Source organism: Sarcophilus harrisii, chromosome 4 (assembly GCF_902635505.1).
Source record: "Sarcophilus harrisii chromosome 4, mSarHar1.11, whole genome shotgun sequence".
NCBI lineage: Eukaryota > Metazoa > Chordata > Mammalia > Dasyuromorphia > Dasyuridae > Sarcophilus > Sarcophilus harrisii.
The window spans coordinates 100,011,785-100,036,300 of record NC_045429.1 but is presented as its reverse complement, the minus strand read 5'-3'; the positions used below and the strand labels follow the sequence as shown (position 1 = coordinate 100,036,300).

At 37.0% G+C, this 24,516-nt stretch overlaps 1 protein-coding gene across 1 annotated transcript in view; it reads left to right on the top strand.

Annotated features, from left to right (window-relative positions):
• The first annotated feature begins 2,594 nt into the window (after positions 1-2,594).
• PM20D1 (peptidase M20 domain containing 1) overlaps positions 2,595-24,516 on the top strand; it is a 46,163-nt gene continuing 24,241 nt past the window's right edge. The window contains exons 1-5 of the mRNA XM_031937246.1: positions 2,595-2,927; positions 16,014-16,100; positions 23,415-23,647; positions 23,954-24,040; positions 24,344-24,477. Coding sequence (XP_031793106.1) covers positions 2,717-2,927; positions 16,014-16,100; positions 23,415-23,647; positions 23,954-24,040; positions 24,344-24,477 — 752 coding nt within the window. The 5' untranslated portion in view covers positions 2,595-2,716. The remainder of the gene's footprint in view (positions 2,928-16,013; positions 16,101-23,414; positions 23,648-23,953; positions 24,041-24,343; positions 24,478-24,516) is intronic.

Genomic DNA, 24,516 nt, shown 5'->3' with positions numbered 1-24,516 from the left:
TGGTACCCAAAATTCTATAGGAAGTACAAATGGCACTTCAAAAAATAAAGTTAGAAAAAATGACAGAAAATTTATGCTAGAGTTTGACACAACTTTAAGTCACTCAAAGATGGAGTTTTGAAATACCTAGAAATGAGGGAAATTCCAATAGGAAGGAAAAAATCATGAATTACTTTATTACCCCCCCCAAAAAAAAAAGCAACAGAGATTAATGACAACAACTACCAATCAAAATACCTTTCTTATTTCTAAAAAAATATAATAATCATTTGTATTCATGTTAAGAATTTCTTTTACTTAGAGGGGAAAATGTTTGTGGTAGCCCTCTTTGTAGTGGCAAGAAACTGGAAACTGAATGGATGCCCATCAATTGGAGAATGGCTGAATAAATTGTGGCATATGAATGCTCATGGAATATTATTGTTCTATAAGAAATGATCAGCAGGATGATTTCAGAGAGGCCTGGAGAGAATTATATGAACTGATGCTAAGTGAAATGAGCAGAATCAGGAGATCATTGTACATGACAACAAGAAGATTATAGAAGATGATCAATTCTGATGGATGCTCTTTTCAACAATGAAATAATTGAAGCAAGTTTCAACAATCTTGTGATAGAGAACCATCTACACCCAGAGAGAGGATTGTGAGAACTGATGGTGGATCACAATACAGCATTTTCACTCTTTTTGTTGTGGTTTGCTTGAATTTTATTTTCTTTCTTATTTTTTTTTTTTTTTTTACTTTTTGATCTGACTTTTCTTGTGCAACAAGATAATTGTATAAATACGTATGCATATATTGGATTTAACATATATTTTTATCATGTTTAACATATATTGGACTACATGCCATTAAAGGGAGGGAATGGGGGAAAGGATGAAAATTGGAACATAAGGTTTTTCAAAGGTCAGTGTTGAAAAATTATCCTTGTATATATTTTGAAAATAAAAACTCCAATTAAAAAAAAACAGGATTTGAGTCCCAAAAAACAGAAAAATAAACAATTTCAATAAATGAAAAAAAGAATCTCCTTTATTTAAGAAAATGGAAATGGAACAAGCAGACAGACTTCATTTTCACAAATCTGCCTAAGAGGTATAAAGAAAATCATCCTCTGAATGGCATGCTATAAAAAAAGGGATATGTTTGGTGAAATTGGTAGGGATGAAGGATGGAAAGGCAGGGAATATATCATGTTAAATTATTACTATTTTCAGTAATAGGGAAGGCTGTGTGGCTGTACTTTCAATTCCCTCCCCTACTTTTGATGAGGTTTAGGTTTTGGGGTTCTCTTTCGTAGGGAACCAAATGATAAGATCTAGATTTAGGGAACCAAAATGAGATTAGGGTTACTGGTGGTCAGGGAGTTAAATGATGAGGTCTAGTGGCAGGTTCAGGGTTCAGGGATACAAACAGAGAGGTTTGGCTCCCTGCATCTCCTTGGGATTCACCACAAGGGTAGGGAGTTTTGGGGAAACCCCTTCTGGCCGCTGTAGAGGAATTTACAAACCCAAAACCTAGATTGATAAAAGAGGTTTATTATAGGGATTGGGAAGTAAGGTTAGAAATCCTGACAAAGAGGTTTAAAGTCTGGTTAGGGAAATAGGTGAGGATAAAGAGAAGGTAGCACTGGAAAAGAATATTATTCCAGTGGGCAGAGGCTTCGTTGGCATAGCATGGCATGTTTAGAACCTCTGCAAAGAGAGGATTTTAGATTGGCTCTTTTATAATAGGAGCTTTGGCTACAAGCTGGGCTTCAGCTGGAGCTGAATTTGAATAGAATTGAATGAGTTTCTTTAATTGAATAGGGTTGGCATTCTTTTAGCTCAGCACTGAACCAACCCCACCTAGATAACAGAATGCAGCTGTTTATCTTGTTTCCCTTGGGCGGGGTCCTTCACTGAGGTAGAGTCCAAGGAGAATTTCTCTTTCAAGGAGTTTTAGAGTTTCCAGCGGTCCCTTCTTCACTTTGACTGGAGGCGGCCAGTTTGCTAAGGTTAGACCTCTAAGGTCGTTTGTTGATTAGCAGAAATTGAGTCTGAAATTGAAAAAAAAATAAATCAGTAATGATGGGATGGAGGAACATTTTAAAAGGGAAGAGACAACTTTTGTGTGAAATCAAGAAGAAACCAGACATTGGCAGTAAGAGGGCTGGGGAAAAACATGGCCTATTGGCAGGGACCCACATTTGTATTAAGGAGCCCTCTTTAACTCAAGAGAATAGTTATCCCTTCTTTAGTATGCATGTGCCCTCCAGATCACAATCCTTCTGCAGCACAATAACCTTTGAGAAATATGAAATCTTAAAAAATTAATTTTTTTTAAATTCACCTTGCAGCTATCTAACTCGGCAGCTGTCCTGCAATAACTACAAGGCAAGCCTTTCTTAGTCTGTTGACCTACCTACCTTTACTGAGCGACCTTTAAGTCGCTTTTACGTCAGGATGAAGCAAGGAAGGAAGACCACACCCTTCACCTCTACACTATATCTGTCTTTCCACAGGGATTAAAAAAACTACCATTCCCCAAAAGCCTTTCAAAGCGGACGGCGTGGCTGCGGTCCTAATTGGCTGCACGGATACACCCCCTTCTCTTCTATTGGTCAGAGTCAGGAGTGGGGATGGAGCCAGGATAGTTCGAAGAGGCTAGAGTTTGGAGTCTGGACGCCGAGTCCCCACTTCAGCGGACCGTTTGGTGCTGAAGCCGCGCGGAGATGGCCGAACCCGGCGCTGCCGCCTCTGCAGGCCGACTGCTGGCGATGGGCGTGACGGGGACGGTGCTAGCCCTGGTGGCTGTGCTGCTGCTCCGGACCGCCACTTTCCCCGAGCCGGACGAGCTGCGAGGCTGGGGGCGCACAGGGGCGTCCAGGATCCCTGCCCAGTTCAGCGAGGCTGAGCGTACAGCAATGAAAGAGGCTTTGAAAGGTGACTGCGAGCTCCCCTCCCGTCCCCTGCGAGCACTCATCTCCCGAGACCCGAGCTGCTCTCGGTTTTATAACCCAAGATACCCTGGACTTGCCACCTAGAAACAGATCCCAGTCCCCTTCTCTGACCCCACGACCTGCTTCCCTTGAAAACCCAAGGGAAGCCGGGTTTTCAACTATTTCTCACCGATTCCCCGGAAATCTTTTTCATTATCCCTTCCACCCCATTTACCCTTCTTCCTTTAGAGCTGCAGTGGGGTTAATATTATTAATTCAATTTACAAACATTAAACACTTGATATGTGCAAACGCACTTTATTAAACTTTAGGGGTATTAAAATGAAAAAATAATCAGTCCCATATCCTCAGGGATCTCCCAGTTTACTGTGGGAAAAGAAGGAGAAAGGAATGGGAGGGGGGAGATGGATATAATCATTACGTAAATAATTATCATATAAAGAATGTGATAGGGGCAAGGGAAAGATCCAAAGACCTTGAAAAGTTAATTTCTTCTCTCTACCAACTCTGACTCTAATCATCTTCTAACTTGTATTTATGTGTGCACCCATCTCAAGCCTTCTACCAATTATAAACTTCTTGGAAGTAGAAATTGATCATTTTCATTGTTGTATCCTAGTCCCTGTCATACTGCTTTGCTCTGTGTCATTAATAACCAATATTTGTGTATTGAGGTTTTTAAGACTCAAAATTGAATCTGAATACAAATCTGACCTCAGACACTTTACCAGTTGTCTCTGGGCAAGTCATTTATCCCAACTTGTTTCTCCCCACTCCCACCTCCACCCCTAAAAGATTCAGAATTGTTTTTTTTAAAACTACCAATTGTATAAGGAAGTTGTCCCAAATATCTAATTATCATTTATCTCTATTTTATACAAAAAGGTAATTTGCTCAGGGCTACAGAAAACCAGAACTTGAACTTCTAACTCATCTCAGGACTTTTGTTTCACAGGCCAGTAGTACACTCCTCCATTTTCTTCTCATGCCCAGATAACTCCTTGCATCAGTGAAATAAGTGACCCTAGCCAAAGAACTGATGGTCCCTTTTTGACCAGCTCTTCCCTACTGGACTCCAACTTCCATGTTGCTTTCTCATCCTTAGTGCCGCACTTCTCCCAATAGTGCCTAAACATGGAGGGGCCCCATGTCATCTTAACTATCACCTTTTGTTATTAAGGAATGGAGCGGGTATCTGGGATGCCCATGGTCCATAACTCCTTTTTTTTTGCTCCAAAGACATCAAACTCTCATAGTATGCCATGTATGGCATGACGCTCACAGGAAAATAATGTCAGGCAACTGGTTGGGGTAAGAAGGGAATGACATCAGTGGGAAGAAGAAGCAGTGTTTGCTCCCATAACAACTGCCACATCCTCTTCTCTTGAAAAGGGTCCTAGATTGCTTAGACCACTAGAAACTAGCTATAAAGAACATAATTGTCAGGAAGAAGCTCATAATACATATAAAATCCCAGTCACCCTGCTCCCTGGGGAATTATTAAAGATTCTATCTGAGCCCCCTGATCATGCTCTAAAAATTTCTAATCTCAAAGTTGGATGAGACTTCAAAGGCCACCTCATTCAATGAGTATTTCAACAAAAATCAGTTTTGCCATATATTGAGCAAGTAGTTCTCCAGTCATTTCATGAAGATCTTAATCTGGAAGGATTGCTACTTCTCAAGCAGCCCATTCCACTTTTGGATAGCATTTATTGTTAGGAAATGTTTTTTTGAAGCCTAATTTGGCAATTTCCACTCTTTGCTTCTCATTTTATCCTTGTTTTTTTTGCCTTCACAGAAGAACTCTTTATCCCTAGAATTATAAGGAGATATGTGGTTCTAGAACCATTCAACTTCATTCTGAAAAAGGTATTGAAATTTAAAAAAAAAAAAAAAAAAGGTATGGGGATGTCCTTGGCTACAACTAAGCCTGTATCCTTCCATGCTAACTAAAGATGCTCAGAGAGAGAAATGAAAAACAATATTATATCTATCTATCAGATAGAATTCTAGGGATTCTTTTTTTTTTTAATTTATCAAGAAAAGCTCCCTAGGCTATCCTCAAAAAGTTTAAACCCAATAGTGCAGGAAAATTTGTTTTAAAAAATCTTCAGCCAGGGATAACTGAACTGGCCACAGAAATAGCAAACATTTCTATAATGTTTTAAAGATATAATCAAGTAGATTCCTTACAACAATCCTGGGAAGCAAATAGCATAGGTACGATTATTCTTATTGTTGTTTTGCTGATGCAGTTGGGATTAAGTGACTTGCCCAGGGTCACACAGACAGAAAGTGTTACATGTCTGAGGCCAGATTTGAACTCATATCATCCTAAATTCAGGGCTGATGTTCTATCCACTATACCAGTTAGCTGCTCCAGTATCTGGTATGATTATTCTTATAAATAATGATGAATCTAAGGGCTCAGAGAACCAAAGTAACTTGGCTAGGATCACATAGCTAATATCAGAGCTTGAATTTGATTTCAAATGTCAACATAGACACTAGTGAGTTTTCTGCTTTAGGATAAGCAGTTTGGTAGGGAGCCAACTCCCTACTCAGGAGCCAAAAGACCTGTTCAATCCCACCTCTGACATTTACCCACAGTATGAATTTGTCCAGATTACTTAATTTCTCTGACCTCAGTTTCCTCATCCATAAAATGAGAGAGTGGCACTAACTGGTCTCAACAATCAACTCTGGATTTGTGATCTACTGTGTTGTTGTTCAGTAATTTCAGTTAAATTGGACAGTTTGGGGTATTCTCTTGACAAAGAGTGGAGTGGTTTGCCATTTCCTTCTCCAGCTCATTTTATTGAGGCAAACCAAGGCAAGGTGACTTGCCTGGGATCACCCAACTAGTAAGTGTCTGAGGACAGATTTGAATTCATGAAGATGAGGCTTCTTGACTCTAAGTACACTAATCAGTGCTCTATCTATCTAATGATCTATATATAATATCACTATATGTGTATATATACATATATCACTATATATGTGTATATATGTATGTGTGTGTGGAGAAAGAGAAAGGAGGAGAAAAGAAAAATGAGGAGAAGGAGGACAATGAGGAGGAGGAAGATGAGAAGGAGGAAGGGAGAGGGGGGAGAAAGGGGGGGGGGAGAGAGAGGGAGACAGAGATGAGAATAACACATTGCTAATAGTATTGAAAGACATTTTCCTGATTTGTACATCTGCCAAGTTTTGGGTTAACAAGCAGTCTGGTGGGTCTTAGACTATCTAATTGGAATGCTAAATTAATATTGAAGTAGGAAAAATAAGTTTAGCTCTTACTCCTTGGATGTGATCAATGGATTATGAGGGTAGGGTGGAAAGAATATGAAGAAGGCATAGATGGAAGGATCATTCCTATGATGGCTACTTGCTAGATATGTGGTAGATATGATTTTTGCAAAAATATGGGTTGAATGAGGTGGTATTTAAGGTTCCTTCCAACTTTGAGATTCTAGGTTTTTGAGAAGGACCGTTTAATTAAATGATTGCTGCTGGGCAGAAAGTACTTCCCTGGAAGATGGCATGCTCCATACATGGCTGAACAGCTTCTTTCCTGTCAACTAGCCCATCTACCAGATACACCTGCTAATTCTGTACAACCAAACTTTGTGATAAATTGGCAGTCTGGGTGGGGATTGGAAGATTAACAGATAACTAGGGGTCAGGATCTAAAGATCATGGTCCTGACTTTTGCAGTCTATCATGACAAAGCTTAATAAAATAAAATGGCCTCAAAATCAAAGGACATTAATCAGCTTTCCAGTTTATGAATGACAAAGAAAAGAGATTAGATAGGAGAAGAGGGAAGAGTCTGATTGATTTGGACTTTGGATTTTTCTATAAAGGATTAAAGGATACTGCCAACATAAACACATTTAGGGAAGCTTTGTACTTGACTCCTGGTTTCAGCAGAGACACAGAGATCAGCTAGCCATTATAACCGAACATGAAACTTTAATGAACTTATTAAGCAATTGCCTGGGGAGGTAGAAAAGGGTATCTTCTTCAAATCAGGTAGCATTTCTTCTAAACTATGTGCCTAGAGCAGATGCAATGGAAAGGACACTAAATCAGGAGAGAGAAGACTCAGTTTTATATCCCAGCCCTGCTGTTTACTATTTCTTCTGTGATCTTGGACAAGTTATTTAACTTTTCTTTGCCTCAGTTATCTCTCCTATAAAACAACTTTAGGCTAGACAATCTTTGAAGTCCCTTGCAACTGATAATTTATGATTCTTTGATTCTGAGCAGAAAAAAGTAAAGGACTAGACCACAATCAAATATTATCATTCTGGATCTTTTTCATGCCCCTGATAAGCCATGTGATTAGAGACAGGTCATATTATACCATTTCTGAAGTGGGCAGGAGGTTTGATCAGAATGTAATACTAGAAAATAAGGAGCAAATAGCAAAATGTTTAATTGTAAGTATTCACTACCTATGATACTTTTACGAAGTTCCAGTTTGGCTAGATTAGAAAGAAACCCTGGTCATTGACCAGCAAATGGCTAAACCATGCCCCTAGGCAGTCCTTAAAAGACAAAACATTTCTAGTGGGATCACATTGAGTGGATTCAGAAGATTATATATTGGGAACTGTTTCATGGAGTATGACCACTGTGCCAGCAGGACAACAGAGGGGGAAAGAAATAATTTTTCTCTCCTCCCCAACTCATGGACTATGTGGTAATTAATAATTGACATAGTCATCCAACAGAAAACACCCCATCCAGAAGTTCAAGAGTTATTGGTTCAGGATAGTCTAAGGTACATTTGAATGTACAGAGAAACACATTGTCCTCCTTGCTACATTTTGTTATGTTCCACATAGTCAAAGGCTCTTAGTCAGTGAAGCAGAAATTGATGTTTTTCTAGTACTCCCTTGCTTTCTTCATAATGCAGATAATGTTGGCAATTTAGTCTCTAGGTTTTTTGTCTCTTCAAAAACCATCCTGCTCTTCTGGCAATTCTCAGTTGACATATTGCTGATACCTAGCTTGCAGAATCTTAAGCATAAACTTGCTGACATGTGAAATGAACACAATTATTCAACAATTTGAAAATTCTTTGGCATTGCCCTACTTTAGAATTGGGACATAAACTGATCTCTTCCAACTTAGTAGTCACTGTTGAATTTTCCAAATTTGCTGGCATATTAAGTGCAGCAGTTTAACAATATCATCTTTTAGGGTTTTAAATAATTTTGCTGAAATTCCAACACTTCCACTAATCTTATTGTTAGCAAAGCTTCCTAAGATCCATTTGACTTCATTCTCCAGGATATCTGCTCTATCAGTAAGCATTCCATGGTAATTATTGGCAGTGTTAAAGTTTTTCTTGTATAGTTCTGTATATTCTTGAATAGAACAATAAAGCAATTCATTTTTCCCTTTCTGGAGGCAATGATAATGTTGATTCTGTGAGCCTAAGAAGGAAAGGGGGCATGCCCATGCTGACAAGAAGATAAATAATAGAGTAGTGGATGAAGAGATTAAAGAGCCTTGGGCCAATGGAGTGCTGCCCCACCAGTCTTAACTGTTCCTAGCCAGTAGTGGTCCTGTTTGTTCAGATGAATGTGAAGACCCATGGGTCCAGGAAGTGAAGAACTAAGAGGCTTAGTTCTTCCTAGGCTAAAAACAAATATATAAACTTTAGAAACAAAAGAAAAAAATGAATTCTGCATGAAAACCATTTTATTTAATTGTCTTATAACTTGCTCTGATTTAGTGCTTTAGAGTTAGTTTTGTGGATGCTTTGTATTATAAATAGATTTTTCCCAACTGTAAAATAATACTTACTGGAGGAAAAATATAATCAAATGTTATTTCTTGATTGTTGTTAAACAAGTTACTTAAATTGAAATCATTTTCCTTTTTTGTAAATAAATAGCTTTTTAAAATATGAAAATTTAAAAAAAAAAAGAAATGCACTGCTCCCTGAGACCCAAAAATAAAGTCACAGAGACTCAGGGAGGAAGTAATTTCAAGGAACATGACCCCTGACTGTAGAGAAAAATAGTGTACCAAGATATAAGGGAGAAAAGTGACCTGTTTGAAGGAACATGATTGAGTGACCTGCCCAACAAAAACAAAGTACCCCAGGAAGAATTAGATAAGACATTAGGGTCTTCAGAATAGAGACTTGAGATATCTTGACCACATATGTTTTTACATGTGTACTTCACCATCATTGCTATCCAGATTTGTGTGTCTGTTCTTCCCATAGATGTTACATATATTTAAAGAAGACCATATCTCATATTTAGGGAAGAATGTTGTATAGCTACTGTTCTTACAAAATTATCTAAGTAAATGCCTTTGCTTTAAGGCAGTTGTATTTACTAAGAGATTATTAAAAGGAAGTTCATGGGTTGGGGGTTCATAAACTTCTAATGGTAGGAGCCTAGATGCATAATAAATATTCCTTGGAACTTATTAGAATTGTCATATACACCCTTCCCTGAGACCCAACCTTTAAAAGCAAAAGAGAAATCTAGATAAAGTTCTATAAGAAAATATGGGGAAAAAATCTCAGGGATTTTTTCAGGAATCAGGAAATATGTGATACATGGGTTGGCATTTAAGCTGGACTTTGATGGAAGGGGAAGCAGGAAGGAAAAAAGCATTTATAAAGTATTCAATGTGTGTCAGACATTGTGATAAGCACTTTACAAATTTCTCATTTTATTTGAAGGGAGACAATGCATTTCAATGATTAGAGACAAGGAATGGATTCTAGATATGGAAAGCAGCTTTTGAGAATGTGCAGAAGACACAAAAAACAGAGACCAGGATCCAGTTTAGGTTATAGAATACATGAAAAGGAGTAGTGTGATATAAAATTGAGAAGGTATATTGGAATTAGATTGCCGGGAACCTTGAAAGTACTGTATTTTGACATTTAGGACTTGAATTCGAATGCTACTTCTGCTGCTTACTACTTTTGTGGCTTTAATTTCTCTGTGCCTCTGTATCCTTGTCTGTAAAATGTGGATAATACTATCTGTGCCACCTATCTCACAGGAATGCTATGAAATTTAAATAAGAGTTGATATAAAGCATTTTGTTAACCATGAAGTAGTACAGAAGAATCAGCTGATGTTGGGATTATAAAACAATGAAGAAGTGGAAGTAATTTTTTAGTAACTACTATAACTGAAACTTGAACCCAATTAATCTAATTCCCAATGTATTGTTCTATCTGCTACATCCAATCACAGAAGCTAGTATTGCTGTAAACTGCCTAGAAGATTAAAAATACTCAGCTGATACTTAAGCATATTAGTTGTTTGAAGTGATAGAATTAAAGAGTTTATTATAGCTTTTAAAACTAGGAGGAACAATAAAGGTCACATAATACAATTTCCCTCATCTATGGAAAAAATAACAGCAGCTCAGATAAGGGAATTGATTAACACACTGTAACACAAATAATAGCAAGATTGAGACCTGAACCCATGTCCTGGGACACAAAATCTAGTGCCATTTCCATCATCCCAACATCTGATGATGTTGAGAAGTCTTGAGTAGAGTGAGGAACTAGAATTGAAAGAGCTCCTATCATAAAGCTTTATAGCCTAATCCTCCTCAGTGAACAATGAGGATAAATTATCCCCTCCATGTCTGGGAACTGGGAATAAATAGTTTGGGGGACTTAATGAGAAAGGAAAAAGTTTAGAGCAATTATTGTGGAAAAGAGAAAGTGGTTATAGCAATAAAAACCCTTTAAATATCTATTTCTTGTTTGCTGGAGGCAAAATTCTTGTCACATTCATTGACTTGGGTTTAAAGATAGGGATTAATGTAAAGTTCTACACTTGGTTCAAAATAATCAATTTTTAAAATCCCAGAGAAGGGATAGGTAAACAAACGGTTCCTGGGAGCTTTGATGGTTTATAAGCTCGGTGTGAGTCAATGGTATTAATATGGAAGCTGAAAAAGCTATTGTTATTCTCAGCAGCATTAAGAGAAACAATGTCTAGAATCAGGTCCACTATATTCTGTCCTAGTCAGACCCCATACAGAAAACAATTCTAGATACTTCATTTTAGGATAAATATAGACAAACTAGGACACATCCAATAGAGGATGATGACAAGGATGGTAAGAAACTAAAAACCATACCATTCAAGGACCACATAATAGTTGCCTTCAAGTTTTTGAAGGATTATAATGAAGATCCCAGTGGACTAGAAAAGTACCAACTCTACCCTATTCTGAATCAAGACAAGTGGTCTTTTCAAGCACTAAATCCCCACAAATAGCACCTACATAAGGATTACTTAAAAAGACAAACAATAACAACAAAAACAGACCCTGTTTTCAAGAAATTCATAATCTAATAGAGGAAACAACATGGAAGCAAATATATACAGACAAGATTGAGATAAAATAAGTAACTTCCTTACATAGAAATTACAAAGATTAAAGTCTAATACTTTTAACAAAAAGGTAAACTTTATCTGAGGCTTGAAAAAAAGTCAGGGAAACACAGAGGAAGACACTAGGAGGGAGTGTTCCAGGCAAGGGGGACAGCCAGTGAAAATACCCAGAATCAGGAGAGGGAGAGCAAAGAAGCCAGTGTACTGGATCATGGAGCAGGTGAAGAACAATAAGATATAAGAAGTCTAGAATGGTAAGAAGGGATCAGGGGTTTGGCTCTGAAAGCCAAACAGAGGACTTTATATTTGATCTGTGAGATCAGAAGAAGCCACTGGAGTTTATTGAATTGGAAAGAGGAGGCAGGTACTTAGTCATGTCTGTGCTTTTAGGAGGATCAGTTTGACAACTGATTGAAGGATAGATTAGAAGAGAGACACTTGAGACAGGGAGACCAAGTAGGAGGCTACTGCAGTATTCCAGGCTTGAGGTAATGAGAATTTGTTTTATCAGGAAGGTTGCAATATCAGAGAAAAGAAGAAAGTATATATAGGAGAGATGTCATTAAGGTTAAAATGACAGGTTTTAGTCACTGATTATATATGGAGAGGAAGAGAGAATGAAGAATTAAGGATGTCACCTAGGATGTGAACTTGGGTTTCTAGGAGAATAACAGTGTCCTAGACAGGAACAAGAAAGTTAGAACATAAGGTTTGGGGGCAAAGATGAGGAGTTCACTTTTACCTATGTCCATTTTCAAGATGCAAGTCTAGAGGTGAGGAGAGAAGTTAAGAGCTAGACAAGTAGATTTGGTATTCATCAGTATAAAAATAATAATTGAGTCTATGGGAATTAATGACATCACTAAATGAAATAGGATAAAGGAAGAAGAGAAGAAGCCTCAGAACATAGCCTTGTATGGTACCCACAATTGGTGGGCCATAACCTAATAAAGATCTTGCAAAGGAGACTAGAAAGTGGTCTGAGAGGTAATAGGAGAACCAGAAAAGAGCCTTGTTCCAAAAATCTAGAGAGAAGAGGGTATCAAGAAGAGCATGATTGATGGTGTTTAAAGCTGCAGAGGGGATTGAAGATTAAGAAAAGGCCATTGGAAGACCAATGTAGTAGCCACTGTAGTAGCATGGAACTGGAAATTGAGTGAGTGTTCATTGGGAATTGCTGAGTAAGTCATGGTATATGAATGTAATGGAATATTATTGTTCTACAAGAAATGATGAATAGGCTGATTTCAGAAAATTCTGGAAAAGACTTACATGAACTGATGATGTTCTGCATTATCAGAGCAGAACCAAGAGAACATTGTACACAACAAGATTATGTGATGATCAACTGTGATGGACTTTTCACTTTTGTTTGTTTGTTTTCTTTCTCATTGTTTTTTCCCTTTTGCTCTGATTTTTTTTGCACAACATGACAAATATGGAAATATATTTAAAAGAATTGCATGTATTTAACCTGTATCATATTGCTTATTGTTTGAGGGTGGGGGAGGTAAAGGAGAGAGGAGAAAAATTTGGAAAACAAAATCTTACAAAAATGAATGTTGAAAACTATATTTAAATGTATTTGGAAGATAAAATACTATTGAAAATATAAGAAAAGAAAAGAAAAAGGCATTGGCTTTGGCAATTGAGAATCACTGATGACTTTGGTGAGAGCAGTTTTGATTGAACAATGAGATTGAAGCCAGACTACAATGAGTTAAAAAGAGAGTGAAAGGAAAAGAAATGGAGGTAACTTTTGCAGACAACTTTCTCAAGGGGTTCAGAGAAAAGAGAGAAGTTCTGTGGAATAATAGCTCAGGGGAATAAACAGATCAAAGGAGGGAGTTTTGAAGATGGGAGAGGCAAGGACATGTTTGTAGCAGCAAGGAAATAGCCAGTAGACAAGGAGAAATCAAATATATATGAAAGGGTAAGATTGATGAAGGGGACAATCACCTAGAGAATATGGGATAGAATGGGAATATTGGTGCATGTGGAGGGTTTGCCTTGGTGAGGAGAAGGGCCTTCTCTTCATGAGAGACAGAAGTGAAGGAGGAAATGGTAGCAGAAGCATGTGAGTAATATGAGGTGAGGAACAGGAATAGAGAAGGAACTTTCTTTTAATGGCCTATTGTTTTCAGTGAAATATGAAGTTAGGTTCTCAGCTGAAAAAGTGGGAAGAGAGGAGGCCATGGGAGGCTCCAGGAAAGATGAAAAAGTTTGGAAGAGCTGCTTTGGAGAATAGGATAGTAAGTTAATTAGGAAGCTATATAAGGTTTGACTTACTTCATTGAGGGCCTGATTAAGATAAAATGTAAATTTGTAATGGACCCAGTCAGCATGGTTTCATGATTGATGAACACATACCAAGAAGCCCTTCTGTGAGGCAGAAGCATATTGAAAACCACTGGGTTTTTTTTTTTTTTAATTTCAATAGTATTTCATTTTTTTCTAAATACATGTAAAGATATTTTTTAATATTCATTTTTGAAAATTTTAAGTTCCAAAATTTTCTCCCTTCTTCCTTACCCCCCTCCCCAAGATAGCAAGTTGTTTGATATTGATTATACATGTACAATCATTTAAAAAAAAAAGCACTGAGATGCTGCCCCCTTTTCAGAGATGATTGCCCAAGGTCCCTGGTACAGGATGAATCATTACCTTTGGGTTTTGATTAAGCCAGAAGATCCATTTTCTTTGGATATTTTTTTTTCTTGGAGATAAGAATCTGAGGTGGTGAGAGTTATGGCTGTACATTATGGAGGAGATATACCATATAAATCATGTTGTGAAAGAAAAATCAGGACAAAAGGGAAAAACACAAGAAAGAAAAAGCAAACAAACAAAAAATCGTGTGCTTCAATCTATATTCAGTTTCCATAGTTTTCACTCTGGATGTGGATGGCATTTTCCATCACAAATCTATTGGAATTATATTGGATCATCACATTACTGAGAAGAGCCAGTTCTATCTATAGCTGATCATCACATAATCTTGATGATACTGTGTATATAATGTTCTCCTGAAAACCTCTACTTTAACAAAACAAAAAATATGTTTTTTAAAAAATTATCTCTGATCTAAAACCTTTTCCAGATTTGCCCTCCCTGGAAAGGAAAGGATAAGAAAGACTTTTTTTTTTTACAAGGAAATAGATTAAGTATGGATGCTATAATTTGTCTTATGTAGATTCTTACTTTCTCCAACCTGTGAAACAGATTCATCCTAGGGAATTCTTCTTTATTCCATTCAAAGGGAAAGGGATTCTAGCTTCTATGCTATTCCACAAATAAAGTTCTCCATTTCCTCACTCTAGACATTTTCACTGTCTAGTATATATCTACCCTAGAATGTTTTCCCTCCTCATTTCCACCTCCCAGCTTCCCTGGCTTTCTTCAAAATCCAACTAAAACCCTACTTTCTAAAGGAAGTCTTTTTGATCCTCTTTCAATCTACTTCCTTCTTCTGCTTATTATTTCCAAATATATCCTGTATATTGCTTATTTGTACATACATACTGGTTAAGAGATTGTTTCCCTCAGATTATGAACTCCTCAAAAATAGTCTTTTAGCTTTCTTTGTGTCCCCATCACTTGCATATGACATATACAAGGCATCTGATAAACGTTTATTGACTGGCTGTTAAATTCTGAATAGGTACATTGAACTGAAGGGTAGTGTCCTTTTGAATCCTTGAGAAGGGGGTGGTCTAGGAAAGAATTCCTGATTTTTGTTATTCAACTCTTCTAGAATACTAGCCCAAAATATTTTTTCTTTTATACATTCTTATTTTTATTCTCCTCTTTCTCCTACTCCTTCTCCTTTCTCCCTTTCCTCCTTTTCTTCCTCCTCTTCCTCCTTCTTCTTCTAGATTTCTTTACCTCAGATCATCTTGGGGTAGAGACATGTTGGAGAATATTAGGGGAAAGGGGAAATTACATCAGTTTAGACATTTCTCTCTTGAAACTAGTAATCCCTGGATATTAGATTAATGTTAAATTAAACAAATTTTTTTCTAATCAATTTGTGCCTAAAACAAAGAATAGAGTACTAATATCATTTTCATGCTGCTTTCATAGCCAGTGAGTGCCCAAAGTTCATTAATTCCCCAGTCATCTATCTATTTCATAGGATCACAGTCAGAAGGAACTTTGAGATCATTAGTCCAACCTCCTCCTTTCACAGAGGAGAATGCTGAGGCCTGATGATTTGAAGAGATTTGCCAAATATTTCACACATTATAAACGTCAGAGCCAGTATTTGAAAATAGGTCTTAAGACTCCAAATCTAGTTGCCTTTGCACTATATCACACTGTTCTTAATATCTAATACAGAGTTCTTTGTTTCACATGGAAGATTGGGGACAAGAGTATAATGACTAATCATTAACTTGGAAGTGTATCCACAGAAATCCTGCTAAGTGTTTATAAAGAAGAAATTAAATGGTTTAATAGTGTGTTCAATTTAAAATTAACAGATGCTGGCTCGGAATCCTAGATTTGACACTAGAGAGCTCTTGAACAAATTACTTCTATTCTTCCTCATCTTTGAAATGAAGGAACTAGACAAAAATCACTGTTTTTCAGCCCAAAAGTAAACCTTTTAGCTTGAAATCCTATTAATTGGTTTTAATCTTTGGTTTTCTTCATCCAATTCCCAACAGAAGCAATTCAGATGCCCACAGTGTCCTTCAGCTCTGAAAATATCAACACCACAGCTCTGGCTGAATTTGGGGAACATATTCGGAAAGGTAACAGCACAACTCTAGATGTGGGAATAAGAGGAACATGGTAATTGCTCTTGAAATGCTGCCCCCTTTTCAGAGATGATTGCCCAAGGTCCCTGGTACAGGATGAATCATTCATTACCTTTGGGTTTTGATTAAGCCAGAAGATCCATTTTCTTTGGATATTTTTTTTTCTTGGAGATAAGAATCTGAGGTGGTGAGAGTTATGGCTGTACATTATGGAGGGAGATGAAAATGATCTGAAGTTGGTTCTTTGGGTCTTTGAAAGATTATCACATATTTGGTCTTTTTTTCATTCTTTGCCCTGTTTGTCAGGTAGCCAACTAGAACAACGCAAAGGCATTTTTTCTGCCTATGAAAGTTTCTTGATAGTGAGTTAGTTTTCTCAGAGGCATACCTCATTTTAAGGCTATATATCCTCTTCTTCTCCAGATTTACAAGACCAATTGACAGAACTAGTCCTCCTCATTTACCCCAGAGACAAACAGTTTCCTGCTTCTAATCTGAGCACAAAGATGGGGGGAAGAACAAGGGAAAGAAACAAAAGTCCTGTTGTCTTCCTTTTTGGAAGATCAAGGAAGACTGGAAGGTCAAATGCAGGAATTTATTTTGTTTGACTATGGATATCTATCAGAAGGGTTTTTTTTCTCCTTTTTTTATTTAATAGAGGGAAGATAGAGAAAATAAAAACTGAAAAATAAAATAAGAGTAGGGAATGAAAAAGAAAAGAATAAGAGAAAAAGACCAGCAGGCCAGTAATTCAACAGATCCTCATTGAGTAGATCACATGTCTCATTTATGGGAGGTGATGAACAAGATGAACAGAATGGGTAGGAATGTAGGATTGTAAAAGGCACTATTGGAGGGGTGTTTGTAACATTGAGATCATAGAGCATTGACGGTTTCTATATGACCTACCTTACAAAATCGTCATTTAAGATTTCTTTATCTTAATGAATTGCCTTAGAGCTCAGGAAAAGATCCTGATGCAACACTCTGAAGTCTTTGAATGGGTATATATTGGGATCAAATCTACTTCCAGGGGTTCTGAATGCAGTAATAGATACTCTTATTTATTTGCCATCTACAAGTTAGTCAACAAGTATTAAACTCCTACTATGTACTGTCACTCTGCCTATGCAGACTACAATTTGCCTGTGATATATCAGGTAGTATGGTATGGTAGAAAGCCCATGGAATTTAGAGGCAAAGTGCCTAAGTTTTAATTCTAGACCAGCCTTCACTCAGTACAGATCTAAACCAGCTGATCACTAGATCAGCTTTACCTGATTTGTAAATTGAACATGACTAGATAATCTTCGAGGTTCTTTCCAAATGTGAAATCCTAGACCTTTATGTTAAAAATAATAATAAGTTGCTTTCCACAAGTATAAAGATATAATAGGAAAACTTTGACAGGAATTCTTTATCAGCAATATTGTTACACACTTAAAAAGGAGAAGATATAAGATCACAGAGTATGCTAGCAGGTTGGAAAATGAACTTGGAGATGATACATGTAACTCTTCAGAATGGATTGTACCAAGGGTCTTGGAGTCTAAACAGATAGAGAGCCTGCGTGCATGTGAGTCTGGTATGTTTGTATGATCTCAAAAGAAGAATGTTGGGAAGAGAGAAAGAAAATGGGGAAAATTAGCTCACATAAATAGAACTTGAAAGAAAGAATTTATTCAATGAAGGCAGCAGTGGGGAAAGGAGGATTGAGCAACATTTGAATCTCATTCATCTGAACTGATTCAAAGAGGAAGGATACACATACATAGAATTCAGTACAGAAATTCAGTTTATGAAATGGTTGGTAAAGATACATTTAATATCTTAACTTTTCTGCACTGAAACAGAAAGATACATATAAAATAAGAATTTGAAGTAGACTCTATTATGGTTCAGCTGACATAAAAGTAGGAAGGGGGGAACTCAAGATCTCAGACAAAGCAAAAGCAAAAATAGACATGTAAAAGAGACAAACAGGAAAATTATATTTTATTAAAACGTTCCATAGACAATGAAATAATGTTAATACTGAACACATATATGCCAAATAGGATAACATTTAAATTCTTAAAGGAAAAATGAGTTACAGGAAGAAATAGTAAAATTATAATCATTGGAAAGGGGGGGGGGGCAATTTACCCCTCTCAGATCTAGATGAATCTAACCATAAAGTAAACAAGAAAGTCAAGGAGATGAAGAGAATTCTAGAAAGTTATATATGATTTTTCAAAGGAAGAAGAAAACCAAATTATTAATATCAAAAATGAAAAAGTGACTTTACAATCAATGAAGATGAAATAAAGCAATTACTTGGAACTATTTTGCCAAAAATATGCCAACAAAACTGACAATCTTAATGAAAAGAGATGAATTTTACAAAAATATAATTTTCTCAGACTAACAGGAAGTAAAATACTTAAATAACTTTATCTTAGAAAAAAGAAACTGAATAAACCATAAATAAATTTCCTAAAGGGGAAAAATCCAGGACCAACTTGATTTACAAGTGAATTCTGCCATTCTTAAAGAATAATTAATCCTAATGCTTCACAAACTGTTTGAAAAGATAGGTAAAAAATAAGAATCCTAATTAATCCTAATCAAATTTCTTTTATAAGACAAGAAGATAGGTCCCTTAACTAGGGAAAGCCAAAAAAGAAAAAGAAAACTATGGATCAATTTTCCTAATGAGTATTGATGGAAAAAAATTTATATAAAATGCTAGCAGAAAATTACAACAGTATATTACAAAAATCATATACTATGATCAGGTTGAATTTAATATCAAGAATTTAGGGCTGGTTCAGTATTAGGAAAACTAATATTTTATATTGGTTTTAACTAATAATTGATTGTATTAGTAACCAAAAATGATGTAATTATTTCAGTAAATGCAGGAAAAAACTTTTTTTTTTTAATAAAATCACTATTCTTATTTTCCTTAAAAAGCTAGAAAGCACAGGAATAAACAAACTTTCTTTAAAAATGATAAGTAGTTATCTATTTAACCTAACCAAAATCAGAACCAAAAGCAAGATTTATGTATAATGGGAATAAGTTAAAGCCTTTCTAATAAGATGGGGAGTGGAACAAAGATGTCCAATACCACCATTACTATTCAATATTGTACTAGAAATGCTAGCTATAGCAACGACAAGAAAAAGATATAGAGAGATCAAGCAAAGGCATTGAAGAAATGAAACTATCATTTTTTATAGGTGATCTGATAGTTCACTTAGAGAACCTAGCTGCAGGGATCCTCAAACTTTTTAAATAGGGGGCCAGTTCACTGTCCCTAAGACTGTTGGAGGGCAGGACTAAACAAAAACTTTGTTTTGTGGGCCTTTAAATAAAGAAACTTCATATCCCTGGGTGAGGGGGATAAACATCCTCAGCTGCTGCATCTGGCCCATGCTGTTTTGTTTGAGGACCCCTGCCCTAGAGAGTCAAACAAACAACAACAGCAACGACAAAAAAACTCATGAAAAGCATTAACAACTTTAGCAAACTTTCAGGATATAAATCAGCACAAAACATTAGCATTTCTGTGTTACCAAAAAACCCAGCAGTAAAAAATAGAAAAAGAAATTCCATTTAAAACAATTACAGCCAATATAAAATATTTAATGGAGACCTACTTGTCATAGAAGAGACAGATGGCTCAGTTGTTACAATGAGCATAAAGTTCAGCCTCAGACATGTAATGGTCCATGAGGTCATGAATCATCATATATGACTGAATCACTGTCAAATACAGTATCAACACCATCGAATTAATTTACTTATTCAGTACCATGCTAATTAAACTATCAAGGAATTACTTTGTAGAATTGGAAAAAATGTTAACAAAATTCACCTGGAAAAACAAGAAGTCAAAAACATCAAGAAAATAATTAAAAAAAAAAAAAAGAAGAAGAAAAAGGATCTGGCAGTACCAGATTTGAAGCTATACTACAAAGCTGTAATTATCAAAACAGTTTGGTATTGAATAAAATTGATCAGTAGAATAGATTAAATATAAAATATACAGAAGCAAATGAGCACAGTAATCTTAATGTTTGGGGGAAAAAAACAAAAGATCCCAACTATTGGGGCAAGAATTCACTATTTGACCAAAATTATTGGGAAAAAACTTATTGTAGTCTAGCAGAAACTAGGCACAGATTAAAGTCCCACACTGTAAACCAAGATAAGTTCAAAATGGATACATGATTTAGAAATAAAAGATGATATCATAAGTAAATTTGTAGAGCAAAGAAGAAATTGCCTATCAATCAGATCTATGGATGAGTCTATGATCAAATAAGAGAAAGGTTCAAAAGGGATAAAATGGTTTGTTTTAATTACATAAAATAAAAAGAGGTTATACAAACAAAACTAAGGCAACAAAAATTAGAAGAAAAGCAGGAAGTTGGGGGAAGGGAGGCACAGAATCTTTACAATAAGTTTCTGTAATAAAAGTCTAATTTCTAAAATATATTGGGAATTGAGTAAAGTTCTCAAGAATAAGAGCCATTACCCAATTGATAGTCTGAGGAAAAAGGTACACAAGAATAAGAACCTTTACCCAATTGACAGTTGGAGAAAATAGGTAATTTTTAGAGAAAGATAACAAAGCTATCGGGGCGAAGCCAAGATGGGTTAGGGAAGGCACCCGAGACTTTCTAAGCTCCTCTCATTCCCCTCATAACCAACTATTTTATCCAGCCTCAGAAATAGCTCTTCACTGCTTAAATTCATGAAGATCAGAAGCATACAACTTACCTGCTGAAGTCAGTCTGGAAGATTGCCAGGAAAGTTTGTCCTGAGGGGCCAGAAACAGACCAGCGCAGGCAGGGAGAGGCTAGTGTCCTGAGCAGACCAGGGGCGGGGGTGATCTCTGTGGCTAGAGAAGTTATAGAGACCACTCTGCTATAGGCTAACTGCTCTGCCTTGATTACAAAGCAGTAAACTGGCAGAGAAATTAAAGCCTGGAACAGAGGGTACTCTAAAAAATGCCAGAACCTGACACTGGCTGTAGCTACTCAAACCCGGAAGTGACTCAGGAGACTGAAAGGCAGCCCTGCAGCCACAAACTGCAATTCGGGGCTTTTGGGGGGGCAGTTACAAACCCACACGGCAGGGAGGCACAGCCTGGGCAGCCTCTAATCAGCACAGCTGGGGGCTTGTCCTGGGGCAATAGAACTTCCCCAACAGGACTGTGCTTCCCAGAGCAGAGACACTTCTGGTCCTTGCAAATCCATTCACTGCTCAACTGCTAATACCCACAGCCCCAGGGTGGGATTTGGCTTGGGATAGTGAAACTCTCACTGCTCAGCCTCTAGCCCCAGGGCAGTCGTTAACCCACACAGCAGGGTTCTTTGCAGGGCACTTTCCCAGCTCTGCCCTGCAGGCCAGAATTACTTCCAGGTGGGGAACTCTTTCCCAGAGCACTCCAGTACCTCGCTGCTTTTTGCAGCCGGCTAGCAGGGCAGCTACCCGTCCATACACCTCTCACTGCTATGCAGCGGAAGCTGGTAACCTCCTGGCCCTGAAGGCAGACCCTAAAGGCTTTAACAAAACAAGTAAGAAAATCAAAAGGACAATTGATAGTTTCTACTCAGAAAGAGAACAGCTTTTCAACTCTGAAGAGACTAATAGCAGACAGTCTCCAGACAATTGTTGTTCCCCAATACAAAAGGCTCTCCTAGAAGAGACTATTAAAAATCTTAAAAGAGAACTAGAAGAAAAATGGGGAAAGGAAAGAGAAGCTATGCAAGAGAGTACAGAAAAGACATATAACTCACTAAAAGAAAAATTTGACAAAGTGGAAAAAGAAAACAACTCCCTGAAATGTGAACTGGAAAAGGTAAAAAACTCCCAAGAAGTGCAGGGAAACAGAATTTGTGAATTGGAGAAAGAAAATAACTCACTAAAAAAAAAAAATTAGTGAAATGGAAAAAAATTCCACAGAGCAAAATGACTCATTTAAAAACTCAATCGGACATATACAAAAAGAAGTAAAAAAAGCTAATGAAGAAAATAACACGCTAAAAATCAGAATTGAACAAATAGAAATGGCTGACTCATTGAGACAGGAAGAATCAGTCAAAGCAAAACCAAAAAAATGAAAGATTGGAAAAAAATGTCAAATATTTACTTGAAGATAACAAAGCTATCAATTGCTATATGAAAAAATGCTCTAAATCCCATAATTAAGATAAATGTACATTAAAACAATTCTGAGATACTATCTCACATCCATCAGATTGGCTAAGATGACAAAAAAAATAGAGAATGACAAACACTGTAGGGGATGTGGGACAATTGATCCTTTACTATTTATGGAGCTAAAAACTAGTCCTATCATTCTGGAAGACAATTTGGAGATATGCCTAAAAAGCTATTAAATTGCATGCCCTTTAACTCAGCAATACCCACTACTAGGAACTCACATCCCAAAGAAATCAAAGAGATATGTATAAAAATATTTACAATAGCTCTTTTTGTGGTAGTAGACAATTGGAAACTGAAAGGATTCCAATCAATTAGGGAATAACTGAACAAGTATATGATATACCATATGGCATATGGTATATGACTAAGTAAGTGATCGAATACTACTGTGCTATATGAAATGAAAAAGATAATGGTTTCAAAGAAACCTAGAAAGACATATAAACTGATGGAAAGTGAAATTGTCAGAATCAGGAGAATAATTTGTGCAATAACAACGATATTGTAAAGATAATAAATTTTTTAAGACTTGGTACCTCTGATCAACACAATGACCAACCATAACTCCAAAGGAGTCATAATGAAACATATTGTCTCCAAATGCATAACTGATGAACTCAGTACAGATTGAAGCATGTTCTCTTCTATTTCTTTTTTCTTTATTTATTTTTTGAAATGTGTCTAACACGGAAAATTTTGCATATCTACACATATTTTAATAGGTTTTATTTTTCTCACCTTCTTAGCAAATGAGGGTGGTGGAAAGGGAGGAGAAAGAATTTGGAACTGAAAATAAAATAAAATTGTATTTTAAGAAAAGAAGAACATGGACTTGATCAATCCAGGAAGCCTTCCTGAGGTAATAGCCTTAAGCTATAGTTTAAGTATGGTTATAAGTATGGTATAGTTAAGTATGGAGTAAGGTAGCTGAAAAGAAAGAAGCTATTCTTTCTCTCTTGCTTGCTCCATCCTTCTCACTCTTTCTCATTCTCTGTCTCTTCTCTTTCCCCCCTCTCTCTCACTGTCTATCATTCTCTCTACCCTCAACCCCATTCCCATTTCTCTCTTTCTCTCCTTTCCCCCCAGTCTTCCCCTTCTTGTTCTCCACTAGCTTCATCCAGCATGAGGTTGTGGAACAATACAGCCACCTGTTCACCATCCATGGGTCTGATCCCAAGTTGGAACCCTACATGCTACTTGCTCACATTGATGTTGTACCTGCTCCTAATGATGGCTGGGAAGTGCCACCCTTCTCTGGGCTGGAGCGTGATGGCTTCATCTATGGACGAGGCACAATCGACAACAAAAACTCTGCTATGGTTTGCCTCACAATACTTGAATGGGCATAGAGGGGAGGGGGCATTCAGGCATTTGTCCAATGTTGAGAATCCTCTACTTTCCCAAAAACAAGGGAAAGCCAATGGGTTTTCTCTTCTTCTGGAAGTCTAATTCTCTAGAAACTATCCCAAATGCTTTGATATGAACTTGCCCATCCTGTTGAGTGTTTTTCTAATTTCCAAATCCTAATCCTGGGAAAATCTGATCTGGGATTCTTAATAATATTACTTTCCCAGTGGCCCCTGCTCACAGCTTCCTTGTCCTTCTTCTGTGCTTATGTTCTTCAGGCAATCCTGCAGGCCATGGAACTGCTGCTGAGAAGAAATTATGTCCCTCAAAGATCTTTCTACATCTCCTTAGGACATGATGAGGAGGTAATCCATTTATAGAGCCCCTAAGGATTCAATTTGGCTCACCAGGGAATTGAGTTCCTTAGGGCCTTAGATCTTAAGCCTTGATTTGTCTTTAAGATGTAAGAAAATCATGTTTGTTTTCCAGTCAGATATCCTATATTCTGAAAGAAAAAAAAATGAAGGATTTATATTTGTCACACTAGGATGTGTGTACTTTCCTTTTCTTTTACACACACACACACACACACACACACACACACACACACACCATCCCTGGAGACCAGATTGGAAAAGTAAATAGGTTTGGATCTATAATATGGACAGGTATCTGGAACATATGGAGCACAGAAGATTGCAGCCCTACTGGAGTCACGAGGTATCGAGCTGTCCTTCATCATAGATGAGGGAGGCTACATTATGGATGATTTTATCCCTGGCTTTGAGAAGCCTTTTGCATGGTGAGTACAGTTACCCCACCTTCTTGCTCTTCCCACTGG